This window comes from Drosophila rhopaloa, unplaced genomic scaffold (assembly GCF_018152115.1).
Source record: "Drosophila rhopaloa isolate 14029-0021.01 unplaced genomic scaffold, ASM1815211v1 contig_159, whole genome shotgun sequence".
In the NCBI taxonomy this organism is placed as follows: Eukaryota; Metazoa; Arthropoda; class Insecta; order Diptera; family Drosophilidae; genus Drosophila; species Drosophila rhopaloa.
Window position 1 is genome coordinate 867,092 of NW_025335038.1, and position 14,491 is coordinate 881,582.

At 39.2% G+C, this 14,491-nt stretch overlaps 1 protein-coding gene across 1 annotated transcript; it reads right to left on the reverse strand.

Annotated features, from left to right (window-relative positions):
* Positions 1–93: 93 nt before the first annotated feature.
* Positions 94–1,764, reverse strand: LOC108052789 (rhythmically expressed gene 2 protein). The gene is made up of 3 exons (XM_017135283.2): positions 1,342–1,764; positions 1,201–1,289; positions 94–663 (listed from the first exon to the last, which is right to left on the reverse strand). Exons 1-3 carry the CDS (start codon positions 1,497–1,499, stop codon positions 128–130), a joined length of 783 nt encoding a protein of 260 aa, XP_016990772.1. The 5' UTR covers positions 1,500–1,764; the 3' UTR covers positions 94–127.
* Positions 1,765–14,491: the final 12,727 nt, after the last annotated feature.

A 14,491-nucleotide genomic window follows, 5' to 3' on the forward strand; every position in this document is an offset into this window, starting at 1 on the left:
AGAAAACCCCAAATTAAGAACTTTCCTTTTTTACAGGTGACCTGTTAAGGCAAGTTCGATATGAGCCGTATTTCAAAGAGCAGTACACGTTAATTTGGCTTTACTACTTTAATATATATAAAATCAATCACCAGACCACCGAGCCGTCCGTGATCTTTTTGTGGAAGTCGTACAGACTGGGGAAGACGTGGTCCCTGTCGATGTCCTCGCCGTATTTCTTGACCAGATACGCGTAGCTCTTCTCGTGCACCAACGCCGAGTGCCAGCCCACTTCCTTGGCGGCCAGGTAGTCGGTGGTGGGTCCATCGCCAATGTGCAGGCACTCCTCCGGCCGGAGGTTCTCCAAGTCGGCCTTCTCCATCGCCTTGTGGAAGATCTGCGCATCCGGCTTTTCGGCTTTCACCTCGTACGAGTTGACCGCAAAGTCAAGATACTGGTCCAGTTTGGTGTTCTGGAGCAGCGTCGTCAGCCGCGGATCGAAGTTGGCAATCACCCCCAGCTTGCACTTCTCCGGCTTCAGCTCCTTGCGGAGTTGCTGAAGGAGCTCCACGCTGCCGTTGCAGGGCTGCCAGCAGATGGAGGTCTTGTACAGCTCGATGAGGTGGTTGGAGAAGTTGTGCAGCTTCTCGTCGGGAATGGCCGCTCCACTCTCCGAAAAAGTGCCTGCGGGTCGAGGGATTTGTTTTAGGTTAGTTGCCATGTTTGTTTACCCAAATAATTATATAAAAATCATCAATGGAGAGCGAACATCTCCATATAACATTCATAATTATCAAGAAATTAGCAAGCAATAATTTGACGCTTGTGTGATCTGCGCACGAAAAGAATATTTAATTATTCTATTATTTTTCAAGCGTAAAGTTAGTCATGAAATCGATAGAGTCTAATGAGTTTTAGTTTTTCTTAAATATAATTGTTGTTTAGTATTTAGCATAGGTAATAATTTTTAAGAGCAATTCAAGATAGTCACTTTCTAAGAAAATGACAAAGAAGACAACACTTCACATAGAGTATTTAGACCCACTCAAAATATATATTATTTTAATTTCCCCTAGTTTTTCTGCTATTTTTGCAACTTTTGCTATGAGAAGTTGCAGATACTAATCACATTAAGCAGCGATTGTGTCGAATGCACTTTGGAACATGCCGGATTGTTTATCACCGAGCAGTGGCGAAGACAAACACTCGTCAAACACTCACCTGCTATCAGCTTACGCCACCACTGCTGCCACTCCATCTGCGGATTCGTGTCGCGTCCAAAGTTGGGGTAATCCCGGTTCATCTTGTACCTAAGGGGATGAGTTAGTTCATCTGGACCATGTACTGCCTCGTTTCGCTCACCAGTTGGCCTTGAAGTTCTTGGCCAGCTCGTTGTTGTCGCATCTGGCTCCGAACAGGGCTCCAATCTCGCCATATTGCTTGCCCGGAGTGCTCCTAAACTGGAGCAGCGTGTTGGTCACGTCGAAGGTGATGAGGCGAAAGCGGCTGAGGCTGCGCATCTCAGGGTTAGGATAGAATATCTCAATAGAATCTCTCGAATTCCGCTCGATAACTCTTGACTTTCGACTCTCGTCGAACGTTTGCGACTGAAATCTGCCGGCGTACTACGTGAGCTGACGGCAGTTCTGTTATTGTTTTGTTGGAAAGCCGATCCGCCTTGTTATCACCAGCAGCTGCTGCCCCCAGATTCAGATTCCTATTCCGATTCCGATTCCGAGGGCTTCTGTGTGCTCGGATCGAATCGAATCGGACCTCCGAGCATCGAAGCATTTGCTTGTGTGAGCCGTGCCGGATTAAAATGGTGAATGGTATTATATCTATATAGAAACCCCAGCGGGTGCTGCGGTTATCTCTGGTTTCGTGTTGTCGAATTAGTATCGATTTCCAATCTGCACTGATTACGCGTCTATGCAAACAGTATTAAACAAGATAACACTCCATTTTCTTATCAGTTTCTCAGGCAACTTGTTTGAGTCGTTTTTAAACTGCGCGCCCAGTCGCCAGTATTGAAAAATCACAACAGAAAATACATTATTTTTACTTAATTTAATTTATTTCCCCGAAAAATATGCTGTGGTTTTTTTTGTACAATATTTTAAAACATTGTTATTTATTTGTATATAAATATTTATCTTGGCTTGAATACCACTTTCTTTACAACTTTTGCTTCCGATTACATATTTGAATGAGTAGCAACTAATTTAAAAAAAAAATTTATTTTTATAAACATATTCTAAATTAGGTAAGAAAGTTCAATTTAATTGGAATTAGCTGTTTCTTTTTAAATTAATTGAGGAGGATGCGACACCTGGCGGATTTCAGTAGGGAGTGCTTTGACGGTGTGAGTCCCCGCTTTAAGTTGCCTGCTGATAACATAGCTCTGCTAACACAGCTCGTAGTGGATCTGTTACGAGGGGAAACCCCGCAGGACTTCAGAGATTTAATCTGCATTAACTAAAAAAGATAAAGACTTTAGGTAGTTTGACAATTGATAATAGAATTCTTGTATTTGAAAAGTGGACAGCTCTTATACAGTATCCACAGAACAGCTAAAATGTCAGCACTGAGACTCACAGTTTTTATATTTAAGCTAATAGGTGGCGCCATGGTGATTTAAGAGGTTGGCGGCAACTTTAAACTGTATTTCTTCATTGGAAAATGGAAGTAGCAATTGAAATAACCATTTATTTGATTTTTAAGTTGAAAATTTAAACCAAACTTTCAATGTAGGCACAATGTACCTGGTGCATTTATTCGGAAAGAATATTTTTTGGTAAGCATAAGCGCTTTATAAATTTGCCTTAGCTGCACCCTGTCTGCATTGGCATTTGCCAATTCCATTCGATTCGGCTATAAATAAACCACCAATTTTGCGTTGACCACAAGCCGGCTTGAGGTCGGATTTCTATGGAAGGGAATTTGGGATGCCACGCATTCCGCTTGTCAAATTGTTTGTTTTCGTATTTTTCTTTTTTTTTGTCTGTTGGTTAGGAATGGTGCATTTTGTATGGAATGGCATAGCTGCGACTACCAAGAATAAGAATTTCCGAAAATTCCTGCCACAGAAATTGATAATGCCATTAAATATTTTTTATAATAAGACAGCACTAATTATTATTTTAGTTAATAACTTATAGAACGATTATATCTCTGTTATACATTCTATAATAGTTACATATCTCTTATCGAATAAAATCGAGTTTTTTTTTTAAATTTAAAAATTATAAAGTATGCGTGAGCTAATAGTTTATGCTTAATATAAAAAAGTACTTCAAAGAGAAAATGGATCTTTTGAAAAAAGAGGTTTATTAAGGCTTTTTACTTGAAATTGTTTAGGGTCAGTTTTTCCTTATAAAAGTGTTGCTAGTTTGACTTGACGAAGTACTGCCCTAATTAAAGTGCAATCTTAAATGTATAAAAAACCTTTCCAAATAATGCAAATTCTGCAAAGCATTTTGGAATTTCCCGAGCCTCTTTGAAGACCTTTCTGGAGGTGCAACTCCATTGATTACCACCTACAAAGCTTGCTTGCCCTGCTCTATGCCACCTTATCGCCGCAACCCAACTTGGCTCTCTGGCGGTTGCAGAAAAGCGAACTAAAAAAAAATAACAAAAACGGCAAAATTCAGTTACTGTCCAACTTTCAACAAAAACTTTCCCAAGAAAAGTAACCAACCGAAGGCGAGTCAACGACTCCCCTGGAATTTCGTGTTGGCCCTTTTCGAAATGTGTCTGGCTTGGTAGTCGGGGCCAAAGCTCCTCCGCCCCCCCAGACGCCCCCCGTCCCCGATCCCCTCCAGATCCCCCATGTCCCCCCATCCCTCGGTCCTCGTGCAACTCCGGCTGGCTGCCTGACTGCCTTTTAATATTATCTGCACTTTGGGTCTTTGGCTGCCGCCGCTTTTGTTGTTGTTGCTGCTGCTGCTGCTGTTGTTGTTATTGTTGTTGTTCTTGCCGCTTTGATTGGTCGTTTTAACCTGTTTGCGAATTTCTACCATGTTAATAAATAATTTTTAAAGGAGTTTTTAGAAGCAGCAGCAGCAAAAGTACCGCACCAGCAGCGCCAGCGCCATTACACTGAGGGAAAATATTTTTCTAAGCACTATTAATGCTTATAAAAATTGTGGAAAGCAAAATAATTACATATATTTATATAAATTTAACGAAAAGAGTTTGAAGACTTGCAAATAAAGGTTTTAAAAATCAAAAAACTAAAGTTTTTTGTTTTTAAGTTCAATTTTTCATTAGTATGAAATATACATACATAAGTATAGATAAATAACCAGAACAAACTCCATATGATTTGAAACCTAATTAGACCAAATAAGCCCAAAATTCCCTTTAACTTGTTTTATTTGGAAAATAGTAGTTTGGAATAGCTTATAATTTATTTTTCAAGTAAACAATAATGCAGTTTTTGGTAACATTTTCTATCAGTGCATAGGAGCTGAGTCTTGTGCTGCTGGCAGCTTCTCCTGTTTCTCCTGGCACGACAACTCCTCATCTCATCGGAGTTGGAGAGTCGTCGTCGTCGGATTAGGTTTGGCTCCTCCACTGCCACTTCTTTCTGCTCTTCGGGTTCGGGTTCGGTTCTGTTGGCCCTGTTTGGCCTCTGTTTGGCTCTGTGTGACTTGGAATGCAGCCAGACGGCCATGGGATCCGCCATCCTGCGTCTGCTCGCCCACTAGAATGGCCAGAACCGCCTCCCCAACTCCTGATTCTACTTCTGCTCCTGTCTCCTTTTCGGCACTGCACCACAAACTGACACCACAGTTCCAGGATGTTTCGGACTCCACAAAAGCAGGGTTCATTAAGTAGCTAGGAACTTAATGTCCCAGTTACCGGATAGTAAAGGAGCGTCCAAAAGTGATATGTTTCCATTAGGGAAGTTTAATTCGATATCACATGATTAGTTGCTTATTATTATTTAGATTTAAACCAAAGACCCCTTTCATTTCCTACAAGTTTTTGTGTAGATATTATTTTAATTCACCCTATCACCGAATTAAAATATATAATATTTTATCAATATTTAAATGCATTTAGTAAAAGTACAGAAATTTAATTGGTCGAAATACGTGAATATAAATATTTTAAGATTATAAAATTCAAATTTTTCGTCTTACATAGTAAATACCCAAATCTCTTTACAGTGACTTTGCATTTCTTTACTTTACTTCGGTCTATTTCAGTTCCAGAGTCTACAGGGTATTTCCTAGTCTGATAACCTGATCCACTGTATCCACTCTGGTCTATGACCGCTTCACATTCACAGCTCCAAGTTCGTGGAGTGCGACAACACCATGCTGTTCTTGTTCTTGTTTGAAATTCCTTGCCTGCTTTTTGGTTTATTTTGTGTTTTGCTCAGCGCTTCGTCGTCCACGTTCCCCATCTCCTCATCCCCATCCCCAATCCCCCTCCCCCTCCCCATCTTCGCCGTCTTCCGTCTTGGTCAGCATCTTCGACGTCGTCTGGCTGGGATCGCCTTGGTTTTAGTTTTGGTTTTGGTTTTGGTCTTGGTTTTTTGTTCGTGCTGTTTGGCTGGGATGTGGGATGTGGATGTGGCTGGGGCTGAGGCTCGTTTGTTAAATGTTTGGGTTTTGTTTGAGTTTATTGAGTGAATTCCTGGAAAAACGCAGGAATTTGTCTTTGGTCTTTCTTTTCCTTTCGGCTCTGTTCTGTTCTGTTCAGTTCTCTTCTGTTTGGTTCTGTTGTTGTGTTTTTCTCGGCTCCCAGGTCCGAATGCACTTGGTTCTTGGTGCATAAAAATTGCTTTACGGAGTTTTAAACTTTTGGGCTTTAGAGTCGCGTCGCGTTGCGTCGCGTCGGTTTCCCAAAGGTGTCTGTACGGGTTTGCCGTGATAAAGGATGGACAGGTGATTATGACTTTTTTAGCGGGACACCCAATTACGTGCGATCGGCAGGAAATCGGTAAAGATCAACGGGCCCAGCCCTTTGCCCTTCGCCAAAATGCCTTTGACTCTGATGGGAACTGAAGTCGGGAGTGAAACATAATACTCTGGGGTGGTGCTATTGGTCCCGGGATTATAATCAAGTCCCACAGAAATTATTGTTTGCTTCCATAGTGCCCAAAATGATTGTGACAAAGGTGCTTCTGGTTTTCATAATTTTCTGGGAACTTCATGTTTAGAATGTTTACTCCTGTTGGCTTCATAATTACTCATTTGTTTTTGAATTATAATAATTCAATCTTTTCTTTTGTTAGTCTTTTTTTGCATAGGTTTTTAAAGTGTTAGCTTTATTTTACAGAAGTCTATGTATCTTACAGAAGTCTTTAGTTTACTTACTATGTACATACATAAAGACTTCTGTAAAATAAAGCTTCATAGTCACTCATTTCTTTTTGAATTATAATAATTTAATCTTATCTTTTATTAGTCTGTTTTGGCATATGTTTTAAAAGTGTTAGCTTTATTTTTATTACATATTACATACATATGTACATAGGCTTCTGTAAAATAAAGCTAACATATGTATGTACATACATATGTATGTAGGTTTATCTGCCAGAAATAAGAAATATTTCAATAGCCGCATGCGGAACAACATGAAGATCCATTGGAATCCTCCCCCTGTAAATAAAGACAGAAAGTCTTTCAGTTCCGGTATGCCCGAAATAGAACATTCCTGCTGGATTTTCACCTTTGTGCGTATTTTCTTTCCCCCATGTCGGTTCTGATTTAGTGTTCCTAAATCACCACGAGATCTCTGCTGAGTTTCTGGAGGGAATCTCGGCAATGGGTGGATCCGTGTGACTGGGGTGCTCTTCCGGCAGTTGGACCCCTCAATAGCTTCCAAAAATACGGGAAATGGATGGAATCTTGGGAGAAACTTGCTATTTTCGACCGATGATTGAGTTGTAATGATTGGGGCCATAGTTCTAGTTCTTGTTCTTCAGCATCCCCCATATGGGTGAATGGAATGCATATGTGCCACAACGGAATCTTTGCATGTCAGTCAGCCGCCCTGCTTTTAAAAGAAAAACTTTTAGGACATCCCTATACATAGGGTCAAACTTAATACATGAATTCAGATTTAATAAATTTTAGAGCAATGTTTATAAGTTTAGCAGATATTTAATACTTCGAATTTATAGAGTATATTTTTTGCAATGTCATAGAAAATACTGCAAATTTAAATTCATCTCAGGCTCCGGAAATGTTATCTTGCTTTTTGTAAATAGCCTTTATTTTATCTCAAATTATTTCTGTAGTACCCCAAAAAACTATGATTTCTTGGGGTTAATTAAATTCATTTCAAAAAATATTTTTTCTGTAAAACATAAATTTATTAGCCAGGTTTTATGGAGAACAATATAAAAAAATTACTATTCCTAATTGAAACATTTTCAAAAATACAAAAAGGTAGTTTATTTAAAGTTGCTCAATCTCGGTCTGCGCAAACATCAAACTATCATCCAAAAATGGGGGACGCCTACGTCGCATTCCTGTACGACTGAGGGGCATTGGGCGATGCGATGCGATGTGATGGGATGCGATGGCGAAGGCGATGGGCATTCCCAGACAATGCTCCCCGAAAGCAAAAGCAAAAATAAAAAGCATTTGAAGTAGTGGCCAAGCGCCCTATGAAGAGCTTTAAATACAATTTGCGGGGGAGGAAGCGAAAGGTGGGCGAACATTTGTTTGCCTCGTTGCATTCTCATTTGCCATTTTTGCTAATCTTCTTTTAGAGAAACCATTATCAATCACCGAAGTGCAACATAGGAGGTTTTATAAAAGAAAGTTTCTTATTTGCATTCATTGTGATTGACCAATCCTAACACTGCATCTTAGGAGTTTGACTCCACTTTATATTATTTTTATTTCGAATCTATTATGGTTGCTTTTCTCTCTACTTTTAGCCGCTGAAAAATGTTGCTATTTTGTATTGTTGGCTCTGCTGCTCGCTTTAAATTTCTAATTTTGTGGGCAAGTGAATCTGAATTTGAATTTAGGAATGATCTGGTATGTATATAGCCGTGTCCGTGTCCGTGTCCCATCTCCCGTCGCAGTGCGGTAAGGTACGAGGAATCAGCATTTAAATACAGTTGAGCTCAAATAAACAGTGCTTTTAATTCGAAATAAATCATTTGTTATTTATATTCTATCAATTATATTTTAAAATCAAATAAATTGATTAGTAGAAAGGTCTTAAAAGGGTTATTTATGGGACAACTACAATTGCTTTTAAATATATTTTATTTTCTATCAATAGATTAATACGAAATACAGAACAAAAATGAATTAACCAATAGCTTCTTTACCGAAAAAGTGGATAAAGTGGAATATTTAGCATTATACATTCTAAATTGTGATTCATTTGTGAGACGTTCGCCCTATTTTCCTGACCTCCGCTGTGCTCGTGCGTATGCGTATTCTGTGCTCTGTCCATTACTCAAGAAAGCGTCGCGAAAGAATTGCCGGCGAGACGTTGATGTCGATGTCGGTCAGAGACGGCCAGACAATGTTTAATTTGTGTGCGAATTTCTGCGCACCAGGGCTGCAGCCACTGCCAAAAGCCTTGAAATGAGTCACTCTAGGCGAGGAATACCTGAACCTCTTCCACTTCCGGCGGCGCCTGTTGCTAGGCAATGCATTCCGAACACATGACCCCCAAGAATAGTCGCCGGAAGTTGTGTAGCCCTGGCCGAAAAGGAAAAGGAAGCCCTGGCTGGCGTAGCGCCACCATTACCATTGCGACATTATCCGCGGTGCGTTGTCGTCTGGCCAGACTGCGAGCTATTTTCGACCATGTTTTCGTCTGCAGGAAGCCCAGTGCACTGCGCGAAAATTCTCTGGCTGTTTTGAAGATAAATTCAAAATATTCTGAAATTTTCTATCTACTTTTGTATAAGACGTTAGACATTAAAATTAACATCTATGCTGAATTTATCTGAAAAATATTTTAATATATTTTTAATCGAGGTAATATTGCCTCGCTAGCCTCATATCAAAAATTGGTAAGAAAGCAGTATAGTAATAAGAAAAAATTTGTTCATTAGCTTCTTCCTTTCACAGTTATCCATTTTATTTGGAATGATATCAATAGGTTCTTCTATTTTATAACATAATACAGAAGTCTATTATTAAATGTTCATTAAAGTGATTTGAAATCACTAGTGATTCTTTGGGATTAAAATTCAAATAACTATAATTTTTTTTTTTTTTTCAAATTGAACGCTCCCCTTTACTCTTTGATTGATTGCCCCTTCCAACCACCTTTTTTCTCAGTGTAATCATTGCGGATTCGTCGGTCAGTTCAACTGGCGAAGGAGACACACGCAGACGCTGAGAAGTTTCGGTTTTTATTTTTGTCTAAAACATCTTTATGTGCTTTTAAATATGCTGCGAAGTGACATTAGAATTTTCCCGTGGCCAAGGGGGCGGGGCGGTGTCAGGGGGTGGGCGGAAAACAGAGAGGGGGGAGGAGGGGGATGGCCAGAGGGGAACACAGACAGATCCGCTACAGAAATAAAATTTGTCACAGACAGTTAGATCAGCAGCGGCACAGATGTGTGTGTCTATTCCTATGGATACATCAGCATCTCAGCATCTGAACATCGCCAAAAGGCGGTCTAAACTTAGACCATCCCGGCGTAACCCCCTCTGAATTTTCACCAACCTCTGGCTGCCGTTGATGTTTTGATTGATAGTCGTCCAAGCCCATTCCAACCAAATCCAAGGTGGCTCCGATCCGCTCCTGGCAACAGTGGCAGACAGACTTCCAGTTCCACAGTGGTTGAACAGGTCTAGACCAACAAACACTACAACTACAACAACAATGGCAGCAGCACAGACAAAAACAAAAACAAAAGCTAGAGAAAGATATAGCCACATCCGTCTAAGTTGGCATTGCATGTGCTGAGATGCAAACGCTAAGCGCTTTTTGTTGCCCTCACTTTCAGAAGGTCTTTCCGCAATTCCGCATTCAGTAATTTCATTTCAAGTAATTATCATATCTTGCAATTATTGCAAGGAGTCTTGATCGTTTTGTAGATCTTTATATTATTATAATAAAATATAACCTAATCAATTTGTTTCGAGTGAGTCGACATGAGCTCTAAAATATAATTGTGATTTACTGTTTGGTTTTATGTAAATTTCTCTGCCATTCCACAAAATTAAAAATTACGATTTTAATGTGTCTTTATTAAAAATGGAAGATTTTTTAAACATTAAATATATTTAAATTAAGTTTTGAAAGAGGGAAAAAGATTTGACAAACAAACGATTTTGAATTTAACAGTGATGAATAATAATTGTGAATAATAATTGTGACTTCTTAAGTGAATTTAGTATAGAATCTAGTTGCACAATGCTAAATCTTTTCCAGAGTATATCTATATCGGATAGAGATTGCCTTAATTTCTCCATTTTTTCTGCTTTCCTCTGCATTTATTTTCGAATTATTGTGCACAGTTCTTGAGTCATTCTTCCGCGTTCTTGCATGAAAATGGCCGATAGACTGGGTTTTGCGATTTCCAGGGGAAGAAAGGGGGCAAATGCAGTTGCAGTTGCAGTTGCAGCTGATGATGATGATGATGGCAAGAATTAGCCATGCCTTTGTCTGGCTGCCCAGCTTATTGTATGCAGATGCTGCAGATTACCCACTCTGACATCCAAATGAAAGTCGGACAAGGGGTACTACCTAGCCTGGTACACTCCCTACACTGTGGGTAAATTCCCTATTAGCAATATATTATATTTGAATATAATTTAAAAGCATATTTAACTCAAAACACAAGACTAGTGCTAATAATTCTGACTAATAGTTTCTTAACCTTTGCGAAAGATATTAATTTATTCTCTAACTATCAGTGAAAAGATAGTATGGCTTATTTCAAAACTTAATAGTATTTTAGTTTCATTATATTAAAAATATGTCATTTAAATATTAAAGTCAGAGAGGTAATGAAATAGTTTCTTCCACATTTAAATATAGTCTTAGTCTTATATTCAAAATAAAGTCAGAGAAGTAATGAAATAGTTTCTTCCAAATTTATCTATAGTCTTAGTGAACTTAGCTGCATCTTGAACCAATTATTTTCCAGTGTACCTCTGGACCATCTGCATGTGGCATTAGAAACCTATGAGGGCAGTGCAGCTGATAACAAAGAGCGGAAAGAAAAGGAATGGAAATGGGAATGGGAAGAAAGGGTGGAGTTCAGCAGGAAAACTGCATTCCTCACATTCCAACGATGAGCGACGACAGCAATAACAACAACGCACGACGTTTTTCATATTCAAATGCAGCCAGACCCAGACTCAAACTCAAACTTAAACTTTTACTCAGACTCGGACTCAGACGGAGACTCAAACAGAAAAGCCAGAGATCTTACACTGAACAAAATGGTTTACCTTTAATATAACTGATAGAAAACCCGTGAAATTTCTTAAGAATTTAAACTATAAAATAAAATAAATAATAATGAAAAATGTAACTTGTAATAGTTTTATAATATGAGTATTACTGTGACTTCCAAAAACAAAAAGTCATTTTGAACTATTCACGATAATTATACGATTCAAAGCAAAACCCATTTATATTTACATTATTGTAGGAGTGTGTGATACTTATTATTTATATGTAGATCCTCCTATTTAAAAGTTTAAAATAAATAAATATTTTCGTATATTCCACTTCTTTAAGGTTGTATTAAATAAAGTCCTAAAACGAACTTTTAATTTTTGGTCAAGGGATCAGGCGTTCACTCTAATATTTAGTTTAGTATTACTAGTTGAATATGCAGCTAGTTTTGAATAGATCCCGAACTTTTTTCGCTGTGCACCCATTCGGAGGAACGTCGATTTGTGGCTGAGCCGCACTTAACATAACAACAATGCACAATGCTGCGGGACGGCGATGATGTTGTCGCTGCAACTTCAAAAGCTGAGCAAACACGGGGGAGAGAGTCGCTCCGAATTTGGAACCTGGCCGAGAATGTGAGAAAGAGTTGGCCAACAGAGTTGGCTGGCGACTTGCGTCTTGCGACTGGCGCTGTCGGTGGGTGCGAAACCAATTTACAGCGCCCACGGTGGGGCAAGGGGCGAGGCGGGGGGTGTGGCAGGTCCCTCGATTGGGGATTATTGAAAATTAAACTCTTGACACCTCGGCGACTTCGTGGGGCATCAAGAATGCGGTCTATCTTGGCTATTCATGGGGAAAATTGCGGCTAAGGTTTCAGTTCGCTTTGAAGAATTCATGAAATTAATATATTGCATTGATATGAGTGATAAACTATTCATTTTCATAATCAACATGGCTTTTTACGCTGCTTATTTTTTGGTTTCTGATTTTAAAAATGTTACTTATTTTTTATAACTTTATTAGGATAACCCTATAAAACCCTTAAATTACTCTTGCAATAACTTATTCAGATTCATGATCAGGTAAATATCTTCTATTTTCTTGCATTTTAAAATTATATTCATATATTGTAGCCCGGTTAATGAAGTGTTAATTATAACATTACCATTAAATGATCCATACCAAGACCAAAGTAAATCAACATTTTCCCACCGAAGTGGGGTCATGTTCTGTGTGACTTTTCAATTATAGATCGAACTTTCTTTTGACGCATTTCCAAATTTCGAATAGTGGGAACTCCCCGCAATCGTATTCCCACAAAGATAAAGACAGACATTGGCCAGACACAATGTGAAACCAGATCGAAGATCTCAAGTGCCGTGGAACGGGGATTAATAATGCGACTGCATTGTAGGCGGCGATTTCAAAAAGTGAACCGACAACAAACAAATTGGGCGTATAATGCCGTCCGATCTGGACCCGAGTCGGCGGAGTCTAGAGTCTGGATAACCCGCTGGGCCAAACTCTGCGTGCGACATCCCAGTGGTTGGCTTTTGGTGTCTCAGTGGTGCCAGTGGTGCAAGTGGTGCAAGTGGTGCCAGTGGCTTGCAAAATTCTTAGAAGTCATTGAGTCGAGCAATTTGAAATAGGATCGTATGGGCCTGGATGTTCCGAGGAACGGTTGTGGACACCTCCGCATGAACATAGAGCTGGTCACCAGCATTCAATGTTTTCTTTGCCCCCGGAATCGATTTTCCAGGAACGGAGAAGCGACCGAGGGGCAGACCACCATGGACACTTGTGATTTTGTCAGCGTGTAATCATTTTCGCTGACAATAACTTCCTGTGCCACAGATTACAGAATGAATACAAATGTGGAGTGATTAGGACGAGTGATGGGTGCACTACGAGAAATTTATGATCGTGTTTTGGGACTTGGCAAAATATAGACTTCAACATAAATGCCTTCTTTAAATCATTATAGGAATCAGTTTTGAATTTAACATTGTGTTGTAAATATCAAGTTCTTATTAATAACAGGGCAAAAAAAACATGTTTCCTTTAAAATTATTGTAGGAATCATTTGGGAGTTATAATAAACAATTAAGATAATAATTTTTTTTTATTCTGCTTTGTCCATTGAATTTAAAATTATATATTAGAGGTTTAAGGAACCGCTTAAAAACAAACATTCGATTCTGGTCGCCCAAGCTCTATTGGTTTTTCCCAGTGGATGAATGGGACATGCTGCCATGTGTGTGGTGTGTGGGTGTGCCAATATCAAAGGATCGATTGCCGCGTCGTCAAGTGTGGGAAGTGATGTGTTGATTACAAACAAGTACGGCTACAACGACGACACATTTCAGCCCTGACCAAAGCCGAACCCCAGCGATCTTCTGGGTTCTGGGTTTTTCGGCTGCGGCATCTCAAAGATGCTTCCTGGAATTGCCCGGAGACCTTTTCGGGATTACTGTAAATATGCAATCAATTTTTATCGATACTGTATTTGTGTGCGAGGGAGAGAAGCAGCGTGAGATATTTTCCTGTTTCTCACAAGAGGCTGGGAATTCGGGTCCAGCGTTCGATGGCTGTAAATGCCATTCATGATCGTCATAATATTTTCTTATCCTTTGGAACTAATTTGTTGGCCAGCCCAGAGCTGGAGATCCTGGGAAATGCGGACTAGGAAATGGGAAAACAAACGAAGGAAAGTGGTTTTCAATCAGAGAACATTGAGGTCATTGGGGTCTGATAAATGTTGTGTACTTTTATTGCGTTGACTTTATTCCGGGAAAACGGTTTCTGAGAATATCTGTGATAAGGTTAAGGGTGGCTGGGTAGTATTGGTTTTTTCTTAGTTTTCGTTTAAGAAGGAAAGGAAAGTCTGAATTTGTTTGATTTTTTTAACCTTACTGCTAAGCATATCCCACCATAATCATTATGTTATCATATATTTCTTTGATTTACCTTACTCTGCATTCAGGCATAATTGGTATTTGTATTATATTTCTTAAATTAGTAACAGCACTAATTGGAAGATATATTCTAGAGAATCATAAAAGTAAATGTATGTCTCATAATTTCCTGCCTAAATTACTTTGCCCAAACTAATGTATATAACTATTTATGGAATCATTTATTAACCTTATCAAACATCCTTGTT

Coding starts and splice junctions, on each gene's coding strand:
- LOC108052789 (XM_017135283.2), bottom strand. CDS start 1,499: ATGCGCAGCCTCAGCCGCTTTCGCCTCATCACCTTCGACGTGACCAAC. Junction 1,290..1,341: donor AAGAACTTCAAGGCCAACTG/GTGAGCGAAACG, acceptor TCATCCCCTTAG/GTACAAGATGAACCGGGATT. Junction 664..1,200: donor GTGGCGTAAGCTGATAGCAG/GTGAGTGTTTGA, acceptor CTCGACCCGCAG/GCACTTTTTCGGAGAGTGGA.